This window comes from Fragaria vesca, linkage group LG5 (assembly GCF_000184155.1).
Source record: "Fragaria vesca subsp. vesca linkage group LG5, FraVesHawaii_1.0, whole genome shotgun sequence".
Taxonomy (NCBI): Eukaryota; Viridiplantae; Streptophyta; class Magnoliopsida; order Rosales; family Rosaceae; genus Fragaria; species Fragaria vesca.
Window position 1 is genome coordinate 10,464,202 of NC_020495.1, and position 23,029 is coordinate 10,487,230.

Here is a 23,029-nt window from a genome sequence, read left to right on the forward strand (position 1 = left end):
TAAGATTATATAGCATTCAGAATTGCAGCATTGCAAGAACTGCTTGGCTTATCAACTCACTGATTTATTTAAGGCAAACTATGACTTGTATTCATTCAAATGCATAAGAGATGCAGATGTTACATTCCCTTTGGGAATCTTGATGTCGAGGAGAAAGGACTTGATGTGGTAGCCTGATTGATCATTGATAGTTGGAAAGCATTTCTTCAAAAATATTAATGATTGGAGAAGCACTACAGAGTTTTTTGGCTTCAGGTAAACATAAAAGGAATAGGGTTCCACTTGGGAAATGAATGATGGTTTTGACTAACATTGCCTCCACCGTTTTAGCTCTCAATATACAGCAAAGCAAATTAACTATATCCAATCAAACTTTGATGAAGTATGATGCTGTATGGAAATTGAAGATATTTCCATCACTTTCACATTTGGAAATTCAAAAAAGAAAGCTTCAAAAACATAGCCTGTCATAGTGCTGTGAAGATGAATAATGTTAAGGTGAAGAAAGAGTAGGAGCTAGTCATACTGTCAGTGCTGTGAAGATCTGATCAACTTCTATATGCAAGTACACCTTTGCCGATAAATTGTTACTGTTTAGGAAGCGGCTATGCCTACCAAATTTTGTCGGCAAGATCTAGGATTGCCGACGACGTTGTCAAAATCCTCTCGGCAGTTGGCAGCCACCAGCCACCTTACAAGTTCATCAAAATTTGGTGTGTTATAGTCTCAGTCCTGAAAGAGAAGTCATTCAAAGCTTGTTGATCATATTGCCTTATATTCTGTTAATGATTGATAGCTAGTGAGCTCGCTTTATTCTCTAGCTAGGGACACTTCTTTCTGAAAGCATGCCGCAATATGCATGCCTGAATCTAATCAACATCTCTTTTCTCAGTCACACGGTATAATGACACGAGCATGCTTCACCCATCAAAAGTTGGTACTAATCTTTGTTCGATTCATTTCAAAACTAGACAAGTAGATCTCTAGTTAGATTCTAACCAAACCAAATCTGATCTAAATAGAGATAATGGAGGGAAATGATTTCGAATCTATATCATATTCTTGTAACGAAAATTGCTACCATTGTTAATCATATACAATATTCCGGAGCATGATAGAAGTTCTAAGTGATGTTATGCATGCTACATATTTTGAAACCCTTTTTCCTCCGTTGGCTTGCGAATTGCTTTCTGCTAAAGGTGCTTATATGTGTTTTGTGGAAGTGATGATGGTGCGCTTATCATTGTCTAGTATGCATATCAAGGTCAGATCTCGACTGAAGTGGGCAATAATTAACACTACTTATTTGGTGAGCATGACAATTAACTAGTGAATTTACCATGATTTCAAAGACCCCCCCAATCATATCAAGCACTCGAAATTTGACCTTGATTGGGTCACTCAACGCTGCACAAATAGACTTCTAATCATTCATGTATCACGCAATTAATTTGAATAATGCTTTCCAATTACATGAAGACAGTATAATTTACTCGTGGAGTATTGAAATTCTAGAACTGAAATCAGTTATATTAGTCATCGTTAAATTAGAAACTAGTTTCGAACTAAATCAATAAATTAGAAACTAGTTTCGAAACAGATACGTAGGATTACGAATTAGAACCAAAATGAAATTTAGATTCTAGAGAGATCTAGACGGGGAAAGTTATGTATTTTGCATTACGGATAACAAGGGAATTGATGATGATCAGTGATTAACACCATGATTTCATAAAAATTCCAAGTGCAGGATCAAATCAAAACAATGATGAAAGCATGTGAGCTGCTGCATATGATAAAAATGGCCAAACAGTGCACAAATCGACATCACCGAAAGGCACCTTGTGATCGATGGTTTAAAGTTTGAGCATGCGCTATACTTTTCCAAATATCATTCAAGAAAATGAAGTTGTTTTCTTCACTAGTGCAGGTTAGAGTTTGAGATGTGGGATGTAACTCATGTAAGGTCCACTTTCTACAGATAATTTTGCAGAAAAAAAATTGTCTCAGATTCTATATTGTGGCAAATAAGGTGAGAAAGCTATATTAGAGTAGGCAAGGCCTTCTTGGAAAACCATGGAAATTTTCCAGATATGAATCGAAACTGTAATGTGTCCATTGATTGAGCTCCACCAAAGGAAAATCATCATATATAATAAGTTGTGAGGGGCTCCGAAGTTGTAGCAGAGTTTAGGTAAAACTGTTCTAAGCAAAGCTGGGCCAATGAGGAATGTTATTTTGCATGTAAGATTTTCAAACACCTCATTTACCCCTTGCAAATGCACATCATTTAAGCTCTGGTAATTAGTTTGAGAGCTTTAATGTATATTGGGTTAAAAAGTCATATCAAGAAAGAGGTCTCTAATCAGGTGGTAACTGATAAGAATGAGAATGGAGCTTAGCTGGCCTTTGATTTTAGTAAACTGGAATAACCTTGAAAAAACTCTTGGCTAACTTGAAAAGTTGAAAAGAAAATGAAAAAAAAAAATGAAAAAAAAGGTAGTGGTTTGTTATACTATTGCATTTCCTTTTCTATAAATCAGGAGGGCACCCAAGGCAAATGCATCACTCAGCTCACTCATCTCATTCTCTCTTTCTTTGAGGTAGCACTGAAAATGAAGGCATCATATGTAGCAATTGCATTATGCACTGTGGTTGTGGTGATGCTGGCCACAGCAGAGGTGTCCATGGCAGCTGTAACTTGCAGCCCAGTACAGCTGAGCTCCTGTGCAAGTGCAATAAGCTCTAATACTCCACCATCAAGTCTATGCTGCACCAAACTCAGGGAGCAGAAGCCTTGTCTCTGCCAGTACCTCAACAACCCCAACCTCAAGAAATTCGTTAACACCCCGAATGCTCGGAAAGTTGCTAGGACTTGTGGCACTCCCTTTCCCAGGTGCAGCTAGAGCCTGAGATATAATTTATGTCTCTCTGTCATATACATGGATAATGCTTCATTAGTACCATGGATTGGGATTACAGAGAGTTCATTATCTTGCTTACATTGGTATGTGTTATATGCTACTTAATTTTTACTTTCGAGGCGCTACTAGCTATTGAATGTCAGCATTTTCGATTCAGTCTCTTGGTGTTGTGGTCTATCATGATTCATGAGCAGTATGTATGGTTGTAATTTGTAAAGTGCTATTTTCTTTATAATGAAAATCAAGAGTATTGTTATATATCTGGTATCTACATTGCCTAAGCTCTGACATTTATATCTGTAAATATTGCAGCCCAATATTGCTTATTCTAATGCCATTATGCCAGTCATTACCTGGCATAAAATGACATACCCTTTTCTGGTTCTTTCCTGATAACCAAGAGTGTCAAAATGGCCTCCAACACAAAGAAGACTCAAGACTGACCAAGAAGAGAGTACTGTCAAACTGACCAAAATTGGCAGAGATTTTGAAGTTGTACTTGCACTGCTAATTACTATTATAGAACTTGACAAAAAAATATATATATATATTAACAAGTAAAACTGAGAGAGGCAGTAAATTAACAGGGTCTGAAAAACTAATTCAAGTTCATAGATAGATTTGGACCAAATATTTGAAACAAGAAGATTATAGTCGGAGTTTGTCCACGCAGAGTTGCCATTGTATTTCAGTGGTTGCAAGTGTATATTATGATAACTCATCGTCATAGACTGAGTGTAAAGCATAAGTTGCAGCAGTTCAATCACTGAGTTCATACCAAAGTCAGGTGATCTCGACAAGTGCATTGGAGCAAGCAAAGGGTTCTCGATTATACCTGGTAAGGTCTTAGAGGCACACTGATGCAACAAATTGATTTGGATGCCTCCGTTGGTCAATGAACAGTGTAATGAGGGGTAGATATTGTTGCCACACTGTCACTCTTTTCCTCATGCATGAACAATTTGAGGCACTTGCTCTTTCAAGATCCGTTTCTCCTTGTTCTCTTTGTCTTTGTCTGTTCTTCAGATTGAATCACTATCCATGAATTGAAGCGGATTTATCAAAGTATAGTGAGGAGGACCAAAAAGGCTTAGAAAGAAAAGAACCGGGCCAACAGAATGGCTAAAAATGTGATCAGGACAACCCTTACAGTTAGAGGATGCATAGAGGAACCTGAGCATGCTGCGGACAGTTGTGCAGCTTCAGCCTTGCCACTTTCCTTGAACTTCTGAGCTATACATGGCCTCCATAAAGTCCACTACATGCTCAGGTTTCTCCATGCAGCAACGGTGTCAAAAAGGATTGCCATGATCGCATTTTTGGCCATTCTATTGGTCCTGTACCATTCTTTGTAAGCTTTTTTGTCCTTCTCAGAACTCTCATCATCTTGCTTATATGGTTGTTCTTCGGTGAGATACAAATCCATGTTCTTATTCATTGCCAAATAGAACTCTGACTTGGTTTTTCTACTATTTGTATTCCAGCTACTCAAAAGATGAATCTGTCCCAAAGTGACAAACCTAAACTCATGAAGTAAAACAGAAAATAAAAATTATGCGTGTCTTGGAGTCATTGTGTGCTCCAAATGATATTCAGATAGCAGAATAGTTTACAAAATGAAACAACATTATACTAAATAGTTTCTTTTACTGTAGGCATATCAAATAGTACCTATATCATAAAATTTGATAACTAAAGATTTATGCATCATCATACCATGATATTTATCCTTAAACATATATTGAAAGCTGTTCAACTGTATCTAAAATTATACAAGTGAATGCTTTCTTTGGAAATCAAAAGACCATGTATCTTAAAAAACAGTAGCATAAACCAAAGTTCCAGATGCATATTGTAAGATTAACACAAACAAACATCCATCACGTATATTCAAGAAACATAAACCATATATTGAATGAATGGTTACTAACCTGACGATGTAGATGTCATATATTGAATGCCGAAACCACAAGTCTCCTGTTCGTTCCAATACTTTAGCAGCTGTCTATAATGGGGTAGGCAATATGGCTTGGGTTATTGACTTATTGCAAGAACAGGGACCTTCCTGTATATAAGAGTTGATGATTGCTAAACCTTCCTAGCTACACATTCACTCACATAATTTTTCCAACATGTTAATCTAGTTTTCTTTGTCATTTTGATTGTCACAATTGAAAAGTTATGTATATATAATCAATAAGCCAAGAATGACTATTTTGATTTATTGTATTGATTATAATCATGTGGTTACATATTAATAATTTAATATAAAGACTACGTGTGTGCTTGTGTATATTACAATCTCGTCTTTTCTACCATGGTTTATCAAAATTATTTGGTCCTAGTATTAGCATTTTGAGTTGTATATCAAACGACAAGATGCATGGGTTGAACAACAAAATTAAGACATCATACTTATTATTCTCACACATAAAATTATACAACTTCCCCAAATAGCATATTATTAGTATCTAGAAAAGAATAATAAAAAAAAATGATCACTAGCATTAGTATCTAAAAAAAATTAAAAAACTTTCACATTATTATTAGCATATTAAAATTAATAGAGGGTATTTTAGGTATAAAAGTTGATTCCTGATGGTATCATTCCTAAACCCACTTCCCTCCTTGGTATTACAATTCCGGGTTATTAAAGAATTAGGTGGTGGGACCCTGATTCTATTATGTGTAAGTAAACACAGAAATAACAATCATTCCATCACTTTTCAATTTCATTCCAGATAAGTAAACGTGTTATAATTATAGTCGACATAGGATTAGGTTTCCTTTCCTTAACCTGCAAAGAATACAATCACATGTTCCTTATCTGCAAGTTCCCCGGATTGCATTATACTGTGTAATCCTTAATTCTTGTTTCCTTAGATAATCTTATATTATGAGTTTGTGACTAATGAAGTTCTATATAAGGTCTTACACATAAGTTGTAAACTTTAGGTTCTGTCTGTGGTGAATGTTTTCAACTTCAAAAGTAGAAATACAAACATAAACAAATTAAAGTGTTTTAAGAGGTATATGTTAATTCTTGCCACGTTTTCATTTTACAGTTGATTAATACTAATACGTTTTCATCAAACCAAAGTTTCAGAATTCAGAATTTCAGATGCATATAAGGTTCACGTTTTCTTAAGGTTTTATGCTTATCTAAGCATAAATTTACAATAATCATGAAACAGTAATAAAAAATCTATTTAGATGAAGAACTATGATTATCTAATGAGACTAGAAATGTACCATAGTTTATCATATCAGCATGTTGTCCAGCCATTTCTTCAGCAAGCCAAGCAGCAACAATTCCCGGCAACTCTTCAATCAATGCAGCAACGTCACTCGATCAGAAATCCACACAGCAATACCAATTCACATAGTAGAAGATAGTCTTCTATCTGATATACATAGGGGGCTTGGATCGATTAATCTTCAAGATAACAGATTCCCTTAACTCCTCATCAGCTAATTAAACCTAATGTTTATCATATACAACAATTTTTAGTTAATCAGGTAATTAAGTTAACAAACAAGTCTCTACTTCTCGAAGGACATAAACCTAAACATATAACAATATAGAGTCCCAAATTGTATTTTCTCTTAGTTAATCATTTATGTAAATCAAAACTATATAGTATATACCATTCATTGAAAGCCCAAAAGCCAGCCAACATCTCCTCATGTTTATATTGATCACCCAAAAATCAGAAAATTGAGGGTAGATCAGAGGGGAACATTTCTCTCTTCTTATATATAATTCATTTTACTTGCAAATGTATCATGTTCATGGTAAAACTAATATGGTCCCCAAAAGAAAATCAAAAGGAGGATAACCCATTTCTCTTTCTATTCGGTTCAATTCTCCCACAAGGTACCTCCAAAATTCATTGCTTCTTAGATCTAATCTTGATGGTCCCAATATACCACTTATAAGATTGTTCTTAGGTTTTCAAGGAAACTCAATTTGACATGAACAAAAATTGAATTGACCCCCCATATATTATATTATCATCACCACCTCAAGAAACCCATGGAGGCATGTACTCCTAACTAACCCTTTACCATAATCCACTCTTAGTGATTAAAAAATAGTGGTTGTGGCCCAAATTTCCATTAATTCTGGAACTTGATTAATGAGCCTAGTAGGTAATGTATTATGATTATGGCCTATCGATTACAGATGATGTAACATACTTTAACTCCAATTTTCACCAACAAGTCTTCTTTTATGTGCATATATACTGATATTTTTTAGATGTGACCATAACTGAAAGAAGCTTTTGAGCTACAAATCTTATGTTTACCACCATAAGTTTATAATTCATTTCTCTCATATTTGAAACCAACCTATGCTGATCTTTCATGTCCTAATAGCAATAAGTAGATAACCCAAGAAATACATATAAAAAAATTAAAAAATTAAAACAAAACGTAACAACCACCCACAAAGTGGGGTTTGTCATTGCTTTCATAGTTTCATGGCAGCCAATAAGGTTTTGGTCCCAAACTAAGTTTTAGTTTTCAATTTTCATTTCGATTTTCAGTTATTTTGTACACTTAAAGTTGCAAACTTTCGTTTTCTGAACTTATTTAATTTCTCTATCACTATCTCAAACTTATCATTTCCTTGAGTTTGCAAAATAATCCTAGTGGGATTAGACTAAAGAAATACAAGTAGATGAGCAATTTGTTTCAACTACAAACGTCTTATCGTAAATAACAAAACCATGAATACCATCAGAAACGTCATTAGAAAGGAGTTGTTAAGCTAAATTTTTCCCATTTGCCAACCCATGATCAACCTAATGATTTTGGGTTTGTTTATAATAAAGGAAAGAAAATAAAGAAGCAACCACAAACAACAAAAAGTTAAAAGAAGAACAGCTGCCTGCCTATATGGGAAGAGTGAATGGAGTGAGAATCATGTGACATATGCCACTCTCTCCCTTACCCGCCGAATCAAAAAAGCCACAAACTTTCTGTATATCCCAACCAATTTGCAACCACCCTTTTGTTGTTTTGAGCTCTCCCTCTCACTCTTTCCTTTGGTTTTGGGTTTCCAATGGCTTCAAGTGCTTCCAAGTTCATCAAGTGTGTCACTGTTGGTGATGGAGCTGTGGGCAAGACCTGTATGCTCATTTGCTACACCAGTAACAAATTTCCCACTGTATGATACTCTTTCCTTTATTTCCCATAAGATCTGTCTGCTTGTACTGAATCATGGGCCTTTTGGGTGTTTGTTTTCAATCATTTTAGCTGTGTGTTCATCTGGGTTTTGCAGCTTTTTGCTGTTTTCAACAAATTGATTTGCTTTTTCTGCCACCCTTTACTTTTTCAAGTATATTGGATGATGTTTCCTTGTCAGAAATGTGTTGCCTTTTGCTCTCTTTTCTTTTTCATGTTGATTCCTGTTTAAAATTTCTGTTCTTTTTTTTGTGTTTATCAGGATTATGTTCCCACAGTGTTTGATAACTTCAGCGCAAATGTGGTGGTTGAATCCACAACAGTGAACTTAGGCCTCTGGGACACAGCTGGTATGATGTTTTCAACGCCCACAATGAAGTTTTACCTTGGCTTTAATTATTTCAGCCTATTGTTCTTGAATTTGGCTTTTATCTAATATGTGGCCAAATTGGCAAAAACGTTTTTGTTGCATCATTCCTTGTTCTCTCTGCAATTCCGTTCACAGGGCAAGAAGATTACAATCGACTAAGGCCATTGAGCTACAGAGGGGCAGATGTCTTTGTCTTGGCTTTCTCTTTAGTTAGTCGTGCCAGCTATGAGAACATACTGAAAAAGGTGCGTGAACCTGAAGAAAAATGTGTGTTAGTCCTATCTGTCTTGGTTCTGGTGTTGTGTGCTGTAGTTTTCGACTTATAACACTCTATTTGTTTCAGTGGATCCCTGAACTGCAGCACTATGCTCCTGGAGTCCCAGTAGTACTTGCTGGCACCAAACTAGGTAAGCGGAATAATTTATCATAGTACTTGCCAATTCTTTTGCTAAATATGCTCAGAGTTTATGTTTGTCCAATAATGCACATAGTTCAGTGTTGCCAATATTTTTCTTCCATCTTATAGCTTGACAAGCTTAGGGTCACAAAGTGTGTTGTATTGAACAAAACATCGATATTAGCAATGACTGATTCATAGATACAAAACCTAATGTCTAGGGGCTTCTAGTATGAGAGATGGACATCCTAACATGTTGAAAGCTATTAAGAAGCAAATTTCTCTGGGAAGAATAAGATATGGAACCACCACAAGTGTAATAACTTGGAACAGGTGTATCAACTAAAGTTACTAAACTTGTTTTCAGCATGTTTTGTCTGTCCTGGTGTTTATGTTGTGGATTAAATTGATTAAAATATGATGTGGTGGCAAAGACCAGATCTTGTCTGATGAAATCATGCTGATCGAGTTAAAAGAAATATTTGACTAGATAACTTGAAAGGCAGCTAATTTTCTGGCCCTAGATGGTGGCTATCAACTTCAAGTGATAACTACTAGTTTGTAGTACTGTAGTGAGGTTTCAAGGGTAGATTAGGATATTAAGTTAATGTGTGTTAAGAAGCAAGATGGCATTAATTGAAGAAGCATAAAAGTGTAAAGGCAAGTCTTAAATAGTAATATGCTTATTTAGAAAGTAGATGGTATCAATGGATGAAGCGCATATCTGGAAAAGAAAAGTCAGACGTGCTAAGTATAAGGAATTGACACTGTCGACTTAAGTTTTAGATACTATTGCAGTCTGAGGTTTCAATTGCTAATATATTTCAGAATTTATAAACTTGTCAGCTTGATGCAAGGTAAAAACAATATGAATTTATAAGCTATCCACTTCCTAGTTCTGAATCTAATATAATTACTTCCTATTTGATGGAATGGAAAATATAGTAACGTGCTGTTATATCAGTTAACAGGACTTCATCTATTTATAATAATATTCAAATCCTAGCAATAAATCTGCACATAACTCTCATGATCACTTAAGCTTCACAGAAATTTCCATTGTTGTGTAACAATCATAATGCTGGAAAATATTAAGTTCCCCAGTTATGCAGATTATATCGGCAGTCGTCTTTGAATAATTTCGGAACCCGTAATCCGCAAAATTTTCTGCAACTAAAGCATATGGTTTATAATGGAAATGTAGATCTTCGAGAGGATAAGCACTATTTAGCTGATCACCCAGGGTTGGTACCTGTTACGACTGCACAGGTATTGGTCTCATTGAAAAAGTATGATTCCTTATCATAAAATAGGTTAGGAATGGATGGTATCACTGATTGTTGTTTTATACAACCAGGGAGAGGAGCTGCGGAAACAGATTGGTGCTGCATATTATATAGAATGTAGCTCAAAAACTCAGCAGGTATGTACAAATTAGTACTTGTATTCATAATGGTAATAAATTGTTCATTATCTGCATATAACAAAGAGACTTGTTGCTTCTTTATGAATTCTTCAAATACTAGTAGTGGTTTCTTGTGCCAAATTAATATGAGCAAGAGTGACAGTCAACGAGTGACACAGTAAATGTAGAATCTAATATCAAATTAGTAAATCTCAGACCAGCTTCTCTTAAAGCAGGGGTATATATAATGAAGGACTGAAAGTTGAATAGGTCAGTGCCAATATTTAGAATATCAATGACTTGGAGGTTGTGCATATATAAAATCAACTGCACATGAAACTTGGAATTGGTCTATCTGAATCTTGGTCATGGTAGCAGTTTCCTTAAACTAATTGTCCTTCAGTTCAAATGAGTTTTGTTGCAGTTTTATGAAATTTGTTATGTTGTCAATTCTTCTCAGTTGTGCTTGCGTTATCTCATGATAGAATTTTCCCAATGTTCGTTTCTGCATGTGTCAGTCATGCTGTCAATGACCCTTTGATGCGATTGCAGAATGTGAAAGCAGTTTTTGATGCTGCTATCAGAGTGGTTATCAAGCCACCACAGAAGCAAAAGGAGAAAAAGAAAAAACCACGTCGAGGATGTCTAGTGTCAGTACCTTCTTTCATCTCTTATGCATTTGAAGTTTGCTTTTTCATCTTTATTTGAAGCTTACTAGCATTGTGCCTATCTTTGAGCTTCAAAATTTTATAAATGGCTTAGCTTACATATGTTATCGATTCAAGATATGTCTTTCTCTTAAGCCATCCGCATGAATTGTGATCTTAACATGGACATTTTAAACACCACTGTTTTGTTTTTGTTTTTGTTTTTTCTCTCTAAATCGTGTACTGAATGAGTAGACGACACAATCAATGTGTCAGTAAGAATTGAGTGAGAATATTAAAACCATCTACGATTCCCATTTATGGCTTCTGCTAAGTCAGCTCCTTCGACTATGTACCTTCATAATATACAAGTAACTGTTTTGAATTTCATATTGCCAATATGCTATTTCCAAACGGTTCCAGTCTAGTCTGACTTCTTTAATTGTCCAAACTGCAGCAACATAGTCTGTGGGCGAAAGCTAGTGTGTCTCAAATGAAAACACCAACTCAGATAGCTGCCATCTTGATCATGACTTACGTGCCACTTCTTGAAGGCTCTTCACCCTCAAGATGTTTGGATCCTGTGAATTCGATGATTCATTCCTTTTATTTCCCAGATATTTTTGTATTTCATAATCCACCATAGAGATATCAAGAAAACGTGTACACTTTTAGCACCGATACCGTGTTTAAATTTACTAATCTAAATTTATAGGCTTTGAACTTGCATCAGTGCCATTTCTTTTGCAATTTACATTGCTATATGTAAGCACTGGGTGGTCTTCATTGGATGCAATCGTTCAATACAGTACACTCGTGAGCGAGAAGCAATAACCCACATAGTGTGTGCAATGTTGAATGTTCATATTCCAATGACATGTACTCCATAGTCCACATGTTTACTTGGAAACATGCCACTCCCAAAACTACTTCAGTTTGTGCAGATTCACCAACGAATCAACAACTACCACGTTCAGAGATGAAGACCCAAACAAGCCAGAGCGAGCAAAGATGCCTCAAAGACTAAACACATCAGAAAGCTACAACTTAAATCAAACTTTGGTTGTTGATTGAAAATTTGAAATATAAACACCATAGATTACATCATGAAACGGTTCAAAGTTCAAACCACAGCAACTAAACCATAAGGATAAATAAACAAGAAGCCAAAAAAGCTCAGATGCCAAAATTTGGTGACCACTGCTCATATATGAGACAATAAGGATAAATAAACAAGCAACATAAATAAGGTTCTTTTTTATGCTCATGATACAACTGGAAAGGTTGGACATGATTGGTGATGGATTTTCAGTCCAACAGTAACAATGAATGTCTAATGCACTTGATACCAGTAAGGACACCAAAGATTGTGTGTATGGGGCCAACACAGTATGATTTCAACTGTTAGAACTAAGTATATCTACAATGGCGAAGACAGCCTGAAGCTCCCCAGAGCAAATTTAAGGAAACAACTTGCAGAGCTTGTTTCTTTCTTTTAAAATACAACTGATACAACAAAGAGGAGGGGGTCGGAGACTATGAACAACATCAAATAACTCACTTACCACCCAGCCTCCAGCAGCACACAAGCTTAGATAATGACCTGGGGTCTTGGCAAATGGCACCCTCAAAACACTGGAAAATAAAGAGACAGAAGATAAATAACTTGCAGACGCAAATTAATGGAAGTGAATAAAGCAATGACTTGTATATGTTATTAGAAGACCAGGTGACTATATCTAATCTCAAACTCTCTTTCACTCAATCTCTTCCGTAGGTTTACTATGCAGAAATCTTATAAAAATGCAAGTTTCCTAAATTTCCATTTACAACAGGCAAACTATCTTCTTTACTACTGTTATTAGACCAAGTCACCATATACTACTACAGAAAACAATTAAACGGCAGTTGTAAATGATAAGTGGTGGAGCTCAACAACAGAAAACTAATTGCAGTACCCTATATTAGATTAAATCACCCTATACTACAAAGGCAAGAGGTCATGTCCAATTTATATTCATGTCAGTAGGACTACATCACTCTATAATGCACAGAACAGTTAAATCGCATGTTGCAGTTCAGAAGTACTGGAGCTCAACAAGAGGATAGATTGCAAGGGAACAGAGACTTCAAAAAAACCCAACACATTTTATTAGCTAGAGGTAGTGTCAGAAGCTTGGTCCCTTCAAATCAGGATACCAGAACATACAGATACAATATCAAAGGCTTACGATCTACTTACAAGGTTTCATGAGTCACCAGATTTCGCCATTTCACATGCCTTTCCACGAGGGTTGTTTGTAGCCATCCCATCCTCCCTCAGGTTCCTTCCTCTTAAAGGTGCCGCCTGGCATCTGGAACATCCTTGCTTGTTCCTCAGCTAGTGCCTGTGAACTGGCAACAGAGAATTGCCATGGTGCAAGGGGTGAAGTCATGTCTCTGCCCTCTAAGTCTGGGCCACCAGGCCCTGCATTGAGGTCTAGCCCCTGCCTTCCCCATTTCCTACTGTTCTCAGCACTATTGTTATTGCTACCATCCGGAACATTAATTAGATATGGCCTTGGGTAGTTGGAAGGAATCATATTACCAGGTCCTAACAACTGGGAACGAACAGTAGGAATACAAAGCCTTCCAGCAGAAGAATCCAGATATGTTGTTGAACCACCTGCAAACGTGGCTGAAGGCAGAGGAAAATTATTCCCAAAAGGAAAAACTGGATATGGAAATGAGGTAGAAGGATAAGGCACTGCTGGAGAAGATGACACCACTGATCCCCTGTAGACATCAGGATTAAAGGGGTTGCTACCAGTAGGAGCACCGGTCCTTGGTCCACCAGTTGCAACAATTGGGAAAGGCTGCTCTCCACGATCTGGCATAATCGAAGGAATTGTGACAGCTGAGTAGGTATTGGCTGGAGAAATCCAAGATGAGAAATTTCCCACTTCTGTATTGCTCATCCTAAAACCAGATATAGGTGGTTGAGATGGCACACTGCTCCTGGTATGCTGACTTATTACTGCAGGTTCAGCAGTCACATCATCAAAGGCTGGTCCATCATTCAAATCAAAATCCCTACGAAGACTGACTTCTCCATCGAGAGGTCCAACTGATGCTTTTGTTGACAGAACTGGGTTATTCATTTTGCGAATATTGCTCAATGAGTAACTACCGATTTCAGAATCCTCATCAACTTGATTCAAATCAAGATCCAGACCTCCTGAGCTGCGAACAGGTGCCATACTCATCGATCGATCACACACAAAATCATTATTACTTGTTGGGGCAGAAAGAGAAAATATATCTTGAGAAGCCATATCCTCCAGAACTCTTTGATCAGGTACATTCAAGTCAATGTCCAGAGCAGGGCGTCCTTGCTTGCCAGCTGTAGGGTCGGGAACTGCAATATTTGTTGCAGCCAGCGGCAACTCTGATACTTTTCTAGGCTCAGCTGGCCGGAAGGCACTTGTCGCTGCTGTTCCTTTCCAACCGTCCTCTTGTTTACCCTTCAACAAGTCATCTGGTGGAACACATGGCCCTTTCGCAGCAGAAGGCACTGTAACTGAAGCAGGAAGGCCAGTAGACAAAGAAGAAACAGAAAAAGGTAATGGGCTTATCAATCGAAGAGCAGTTGAACATCCAGGTGCAGTCGAACTATGCGGCTCCCCAAATTTCCCATCATCTGCATTAAGGCCTTCATTCAAATCAAACTTCACTTTTGCATCCATGTCTGATACTCCCACAGTGGACGTTGGAGTATCTGCAGTTGTAGATGTGCATTCCTCAGATCCTTCGGCTTCCATGCCAGCAACTTTAGACCTCTTGGACCTCACATGTTCTACTTCTTGCATTGGAAGATCAGGTTTCACCTTCAAAATAACTGGTTCACCAAGTTGATCATTAGCCACTTTCCTTTCCAACATTTCCTCCATGTGCTCACTGTTGTGGTCAGTAACGGCAGAACCAGATCCACCTAAAGCTTGATTCTTAGAAATTAAAGGGTTATTACTTTCCTTTTGGGATAATATATGTTCATTACTCTCCGTTCTTTGTCTTTCTGTCTGATTACAGCAACTCATATCCTCGGTTTCATCTGTATTATCAGCCTTTGGTGCACTGACTTTTTCTGAAGAAAGCATCAAATCTTCACATGTTCCTTTCACCGACTCAGAATGCATCTGTATGGTAGACAGTTTTTCATCAACTTCCAGCACTGGCTGTAAAGATGATTCTTCAGTAGCTTCCTTCCCATCTACTGCCTTTGAACTCGCATCATTAGCCTTAGTTTCATTTGACAAATGACCAGTTTTGTCTTGTTTCACATCTTGAATTTCATCGACTCCACCCACCACCTCTTTCTCTTCAGGTGGCTTGGTTCCTTCACTATCCATAGTTTCCTCAACTGCGGTAGCAGGACAGGGAGTCACAGCAGGAGCTAAGGTAACTTCAATTAGTTTTTCTTTGTTCTCTAGGAAGGGGCCCTTACCACCCCCATCCTTAGTCCCTAAAGTAGCAGAGACAATACCATTCTTCCGACAACCATCATCAGCACCGGCATTAGACTGGCTTTCATCACGAGCAAGGTCCTCAGGAAGAGGTGATTTGACTCTTGGATCATTGCCTTTGGAAAGACGCTCAAATACTGGGGTGCTCCTCTGTGGAGAATCAGTAGGAGATTCAGATTTAGACATCTCATCAGCCGCCACACTAGCAAGCAGATTCATACCAAGATCATCTCCAACAGAAGCATTACCTTCAGAATACTTTACACAGCTTTCAACTAGGGCATGCATAGAGCTGAAAGAAGCCTCCTGAACATTACCTGGTTTCTGTTCGTTCCCTGATGATGAGGAAGCCGCTTTTTGGACATCTGCAGTCTTCTTAGAGTCACGCTCTTCATTAGTAACAGCAGCAGGTGACCCATCCCCCTCATCGGATCCAGTCAATACGTCTTTAAAATCGTTGCTTTGCCAGGACTCAGTGTTAACATCTGAGGTACCAGTGGCTCGGTATACATCAACTTTTTCCTTTAAGGTGCAATCAAGTTCATCATGCTTCTCAGAATGCATAGGAGAAGAAGCTCTGCTGTTCATATTTGAAAGATCTTCAAAAGAACCTCCACTTCCACTTTGTGCTGGACTACGACCTCGATTTGGAATCTTAACAATCAATTTGCTCCCCTCAACAGCAGGTACACAGACTCCCTTATCACTTGCTATTCCAGGCTGTAATGATTTTTCAGAAGCTGGATTCTTGTGCAACGATGAACTTCTACTTGACACGTCTCTTTGAGCTCCAGAAGGAGTAGAACCTGGGAAGCCATTTAATGATTTCCTAGGCCGTGAAGAACCACCTGATGTCTTATTCATTGAACCAGCAGTAGAGCTCCTGGCGTCCTCTTTACCAGACACACCTCCATTTCTAGCATGATCATTTGAACATGACTGGCTATTGTTGTGAGACTGACTAGAACTGCTGCTTTTCTCATCCCTGGTAGCTGTCATAGGAACATCGACTGTGACACCAACAGGAACAATCCGGGATTGTCCATCTTTTAAGTTAGAACCTGCTGAAACAAGTGACGGCGCCGACTTCAAAGAAACTGGAGATGCAGAAGCAGATTTGGTAATATTATCTCCGTGAACAAGCTTCACTGAAGATTTGTTCGATACAGAAAGCTGTGTAACTGAGCTCCTCATAGCAACATCAGTGGATACACCTGAATGCCTGTTTCCACCATGAGAAACTTCAGGTAACCTTGGTCTAGCAGACCAGGGGACAGCCTGATTTAAACCAGACTTTGCCTCATTGATCTTCATTTCAGCTTCAACACGTTTCTTCCATGTATCAACTAAACTTCTTGCTTTCTTTTGGATTTCCAAGTTCTTTTGGTTCCGCAAGTGATTGACGGACTTTCCGATGTTACACATTTGTAGAGCATTAAGATTTACTGGCAGCTTATCCAGGGCACGAAGTAAAACCAAGAGAAACTCCTCAATACCTTTCTCACTATCTTTGGATGCACTGCCATCACCTATCTTCCCTTTGTGGACCTCTTGGAGCCACTCATCTAATACAGGCAAACCCCTGAGCTGCACAAATCGACTAAGGCAATCAAATTTATCTGTGGCTGCTAAAACACTAACAAGCATAGACCGGCCAGCCAGATCTATTTTTTTCTCATTTCTATCAGGATCTATTTTTTTCTCATTCCTATCAGGTACCATGAGCTGTACCAATTTTTCAACCCCATCAGAATCTACAAGCCCTCCTTTTTCGGTTATTTTAGCGATTTCTGACTTTAAAGTGCTTTCCTGTTTACAGTGACCAGAATCCCCATCATCTACTTTCGTAATACGTTCTCGTTTGACAGGCTCAGACCCCTGGTCTCCCCGCTCCCTTTTTTTCCCCTTAACTTGCGAAGAAAAGGATGAGGCACTATTCTGGACACCATCTGATCCAGCTTTTAACTGTGATGCTGAAGATGGACCGTTCATTGGTTTTGGAGATCGTCCCCCTGACTGCACTGTTGCATGCATTTCTACTTGAGTTTTATATAACAGTTTATCTACTTCCTCTTGTCGCTCCTGTAAAAGAAAAAATAATGATAATAACCACCCCGAATGTTTATGTATACGTAACAAAAAAAATAGAAAGATAAAAACTTACATTAATATAGTCCTGATCAGTTAGCCACCATAAACACTTGTTTGAAATGTCATAAACACGCCGGCATACAAAAGATGAAATCCCTGATGGAAGCTTAACACCTTTAGGAAGGAACGCGACTTTACACGGATGAAGTAATGATGCGGCAGGAATCTCATCCTTATGGAACGAATAGAAAATTTCGTTCAGCTCAGCATCCAACTGGATGCCTTTGCCAAGCTTTACTTCAGAAGGTCGATAAAGCCAATTCACTCCTAACCTTAACTTATTTTCTTTGCCAGTAATTAACCAACGGATTATTCCAATGAAAGGTGGGGAATCCTGGGGAGGTTTGAAAAGAGCACAATCGCCAACACTGATCTTGCGTCCGTCCTACAAAAATAGAGAATTTGAGAGAATCATTATGCTGACAACTAAATATCCATAAGAATGAGCATGTATCACAAACAGTGTGCATAAGAAATGAAGCTTAGAAACATATAAAGATCATTTTCATTGTCCCATCAAATTGACAACCTACAAGTAGTCATTCTGATGATAAACTACATTACAAAGTTCCAATGTCTTAGCTACAATGTAGGACTCAAAAAGGTAAGCCTGACCCCAAATCAATGAGAACAAGTCTATTGCAAGCAAAGAACTCTGCTATAAAAGAAAAATGAAAGCAAGCTATGGCACTATCAGAAAATCCTAAAAACAAGAGACTACAAACTGTCTAGACAAGAACATCACTAACTGCTGTCGTTTAAATGACAGCTGTAACAGAGGTTATTGCTGAATTCGATAAAACCAGTTCTTTACAAACAAAAAAACTAGCTCGTAGCTTTTCACTCTCTACTATCATTTCTCTACTATCATTTCCTTAATCATCTACAGGCATAAAACCATCGCTCCCTCACAAGAAACATGTCCTCTATCCGGCATAGAGTGTTGACTCCATTTCCTAATTTCCACACCAACATCCTAAAATCAAACAATTTCGGGTGCTAATCCCATTTCTATAACCATCCAGTCTAATAACACATCAAATTCACCTAAAACTCAATTACACTCCGCCCCAATTCACAAAACCTCCAATTGACTACATCGGCACGCAACACGCAATCAAATCAAATTGATGATAATAAGAAGAGGAAAGAGTAAAAGAATGAAACCTTGAAAAAGGAATGAGTGGAATTCGACGATGAAGAAGAAGAACCATCGGCTGTCAACATGTGCCGACTCCGTTTCCTTTCCTCACCTCCCCTCCCATGCATAGCCTTGCATTTTCGATCGCGCCTTCAATTCCAACCATTACCATAAATCCCACGCCCTCCGCTTCTCTTTTATCAATCGCGAAACCCTAGATCGCCCATCTCCGCACCTCCACCTGTTTCCTTTTCTTCCAACCAAAACCCTAATTCCGGATGGGCTCGCCGATCCAATCGAAGCTCAGATCCAAAGGCAAAGAGAGGGGTCCAATTTACGAGCCGCCCTATTGATCTAGTGAGAGAGAAATGAGAGAGAGAAATGAAAATCGAAAAGAGAGAAAGAAGTAGACGGCAAAAGGGAAAGGTGTACTTGGTAGGAGCGAGCGAGCGAGAGCTAGCAGCAGGGAAACGGGCAGCTCGGGCAGATCGGGCAGGCAAGAATAAAATAGCCTCACCCGCGGGTGAGCTGACCCAAACAAAAACCAAAATAATGTGACGGGACTGGGTTGACCGATCTGCACTTATTTGACTTTGATGTACCACTGATTGCTCTGGGAATGGTAGGAGGGAATGGCAGAGAGGTAATTTAAGGGGGAAGGAGTCAGGCTGTCATGGCAGAGGGGAGGGCAGAGAGGTAATTTTGGGGAGATGGGGACATGAGGGGGCCTATGATGGACAGGTTAAGGTTGTCCAGAGTTGTTCCAACACAGATTACTAGAAAGTAAGACTGAAGAGAGAAGGGGAAGAGAGTGATGTGAATGGGTCAGTTGGGTTCTGTTCCTTTCTGGCAGGAAGGGGAAAAAATTAATTGATTTTCTGAGCTCCTGGTTGCTTGAGTTAGCATCACTCACTGCCACTATTGCTGCTCTCCTCCCTCTTTCTGAGCCCCATGATAATCATGTGTGTCCATCTTGTTCCTTTCACCTCAATCAAAAAAAAAATCTGGTTCCTTTCACCCTTTTTCTGGGGTTTCACCGTAACTACTTGGACTAAACAAATTGTAAAAAATATTTTGATTTTATATAAATATATATAGCGAAACAGGAATATCGTACGCCGTAATGGGTCTTGCCACGTGACACTACCTCAGTCACAGAATTTGAATATAAAAGATAAATATGCAAAATAACCAATTAACTGCCGTTAGCAGTTTAAATCATTTTTACAGTTTAACACACTCTCAATCATCAATTCACATCATATGATAACTTCTGCTGATAGAAATTAATATTAAGGGGCTCTTTAGATTTTTTGATGACGAAGAATATGAGAGACTTACCGAAACTGACAGAGTGTCATTGCTGCCACCTCCGAGTCGATCTCGCCAAATCCAAGTCACCTTCAACCATGTTAAACTCAATCTCATGCTTTAGACTCCACCCCCCCCCCCCCCCCCCCCCCCCCCCAAAACCCCCCTACCCATTCTCAATCCTCTCCAGAGGATTCTCATTGCAATCCACTTTTCTGCTAGAGAAGAGGACCTGCATAAAGCCAAAAACATTGATGATTTTTTAATGTCAAATAATGAGGATGATCTGGGTTTTTGTCATTGAGGCCAATATATGAATGGAAGAACCCATATCTGATTTTTTTTTTTTGGTCTGTTAAGACTCTTCATCTCCGTCTTCATTGAATCGAAGTTCTCCTCTCTTGAGTTGATCCAAAATCGTTGCCCATTGCACACAAAATACCAAAGATATTGATAATCTTGGAGTGGGCAACCATGTTCGTGGCTCTATTTCGAGAGAGTGAAATCAGCCTCGATCGGAGATGTTTGAAGCTGGGTTGCAAGAGTGAGAACTGAGAAGATTCTCTGACTTATGTTTGTGATCAAAGGACAGAGCTGGGTTGTCACCGTTCGTGATGCCATTGAACGAGCATGAGTGCCCAGAGAGGATGTCTGGGTGACACGACCCCCCCCCCTCCCGAATTTCACCCTGAAACCCGAAATAAATCATGTGGGGTCTATCTCTGAGGAAAATTTACCGAAAATTAAGCATAATCTACCTTGAAAATGAACAACCCTTACCTGAACCTGAAAGAAATTTCAAATAGACACTTCTATTATAAATCATCAAACCTTAACTCATGGAGCCTTCCTGCTCCCCAAGTTCATAACATCTCCCAAAATACTTCTAACCATACTCAACTAATAACAATCTCTAATGGTCATCAGAGCATCTATAATGAAAGAAAAACAATGAATAAAGAGTAAGCGGAAGCAGCCTCTAACTATGTCTCGACTCCATGTACGCTCGACCTCATTCAAACTTAACCTGCAAATTGGGCATTAGAAACCAAAGGGCCCAAGAAAAAGTAATTTAAAACGTTAGAGTGAGTTGACAAAAATAAATAAATAAAATGATATAGGATAATAATCCAAAACTTAAATACTTTCCCACTTTCTGATAAACAATAAATCCGTTGCATGCAAGTGTTGATAACGCGTACAAAAGAAAATCCCAAGAAAACGGACTAGCCTCGCTAGTCAAAACAACAACAACAAGGATTCATAAAGACCTTTGTAAAAAGGAATATAAAAAAGATGGACTAGCCCTGCTAGTCAAGTCAACAACAATAAATAAGAAGCATATATAGACATACAAGTGAGCCTCCCAGACTCGGTTGCCTCCCAGGCAAAGTACTCATATACTTCCTACACCTTCACGTTATGATAACAGAGAGGGTGTAGAGCTTGTGTGATGTCGTCGACTACATCACATCACATCACCCGAAGGCGGAAAAGGCTTGAGTAACCCCACTTAAAACGTGGAAGCCACATCGCCTCGAAAGACGGAACAACATGCTAGCATTAGTAATATATTATCCGACAAGTATGGCATAAATAAAGAAATATAATATAAATCCATATGAGACTCATAACTAAAACATAAGTACGATTCTCAACCGTACTCAAAGAATTCAAAGAGCAAAGAACTTAGTTAAATTTAACGACGTGTCCCACACGTTAAAATGCTCAATGAAATAATTAACTTGAATAATTATCATCGATCTTTCAAAAACCAGGTAATATGCAAATCTGGATATAATCTCAAATCCGGAAATCATAAAGAATATCAATACCAAATCTCTAACCCAAGCTCAAATCCATAAGTTCATTATCGAAAACATAATCAATATGTCAATCTCAAATAAATTCCATAACCAATATGCCAATCTCAAATAAATTTCATAAATCATGGCAAAGGTTAATCAATGCATCCAACTTAAATAATTTCCAAGATCATTTCATAAGCCGAAATTATAATATAAGCTCGGAAAATAAAATGATAAATTATAAAAATCTTGCATGCATATTTATTAAAAACCAAAGTATCCACTCACTAATTTAGGCATAAGCCCGACGATATCCGCAACGCCATACGTGTAAGGTCTCTATGAATCCTAACACCATAAGCATAATTAGAACCACATTCCGATTTTTGGAAAAATAAATGCTTTAAAAAAACACCCTGAAAATCTTCCGCCTAACCCACTACCCTAGCTAGGGTTAAGCTTATCAGATTCATACCAAACTCCACCACAACCTTAATTCATTAATTCTAACATTCTAGAATAAATACCAAGGAAATCCAACGGCCGGATTTTCATTCTAACAACCGCCAAAATTCTCAATCTTTGAAAAACCCTAAACCTAACCAAAACTCTTCCAAAAATTCCAAACTTCACATCATTAAACTCCTCTCATTAAAACAATCTCAAAAACATGAAAAACTACCCATAAGGGGAGGCGCCGCCGCCTGCTCCGCCGGCAGCCGTACTCCAGCGACCTCCAATGACACGACCCACCCCGAATTTCACCCTAAAACCCAGAGTAAGTCGTGCGGGGACCACCTCCAAGGAAAATTTACTGAAAAGATTAAGAAAATCTCCCTTGCAGATGGACAACCCTAACTCGAAAAATTTCATATTACACTCTTAATTTAACACTTCTGAACATCCCATAATATACAAAAATTCTAAAGTATTCAGAGCTACTAAACACACGCCGAAGCAAGAAAACACGAGTAGGTTGAACAGGTAACCTACTGGCGAAAACTGGCAGAAATGCGGGTGACTATGCCTCGTCTCCTACTAGATCCAACCCGAACTCTGCAGACTGGGCAATTTAAAACGAAGGGCCCAGGGGAAAACATTTAATAACGTCAGAGTGAGTGGACAAAAATAAAATAATAAATAAAATATTTATGTTTCCCCAAATTAATTTCTAAGGAAAAAT

The 23,029-nt window shown here is 38.2% G+C and overlaps 3 protein-coding genes across 3 annotated transcripts; 2 read left to right on the top strand and 1 right to left on the bottom strand.

The window, feature by feature from the left end:
- Positions 1–2,568: 2,568 nt before the first annotated feature.
- LOC101295522 (non-specific lipid-transfer protein 2-like) lies at positions 2,569–3,191 on the top strand. Its single transcript, XM_004299525.1, has one exon. It carries the CDS (start codon positions 2,616–2,618, stop codon positions 2,904–2,906), a length of 291 nt encoding a protein of 96 aa, XP_004299573.1. The 5' UTR covers positions 2,569–2,615; the 3' UTR covers positions 2,907–3,191.
- Positions 3,192–7,766: 4,575 nt separating this feature from the next.
- Positions 7,767–11,667, top strand: LOC101295814 (rac-like GTP-binding protein 3-like). The gene is made up of 8 exons (XM_004299526.1): positions 7,767–8,097; positions 8,377–8,464; positions 8,620–8,729; positions 8,828–8,891; positions 10,086–10,150; positions 10,239–10,304; positions 10,839–10,936; positions 11,391–11,667. Exons 1-8 carry the CDS (start codon positions 7,993–7,995, stop codon positions 11,428–11,430), a joined length of 636 nt encoding a protein of 211 aa, XP_004299574.1. The 5' UTR covers positions 7,767–7,992; the 3' UTR covers positions 11,431–11,667.
- Positions 11,668–13,064: 1,397 nt separating this feature from the next.
- On the bottom strand, positions 13,065–19,116 carry LOC101296103. The gene is made up of 3 exons (XM_004299527.1): positions 18,754–19,116; positions 17,600–17,971; positions 13,065–17,517 (listed from the first exon to the last, which is right to left on the bottom strand). Exons 1-3 carry the CDS (start codon positions 18,853–18,855, stop codon positions 13,207–13,209), a joined length of 4,785 nt encoding a protein of 1,594 aa, XP_004299575.1. The 5' UTR covers positions 18,856–19,116; the 3' UTR covers positions 13,065–13,206.
- Between the last annotated feature and the right edge of the window lie 3,913 nt (positions 19,117–23,029).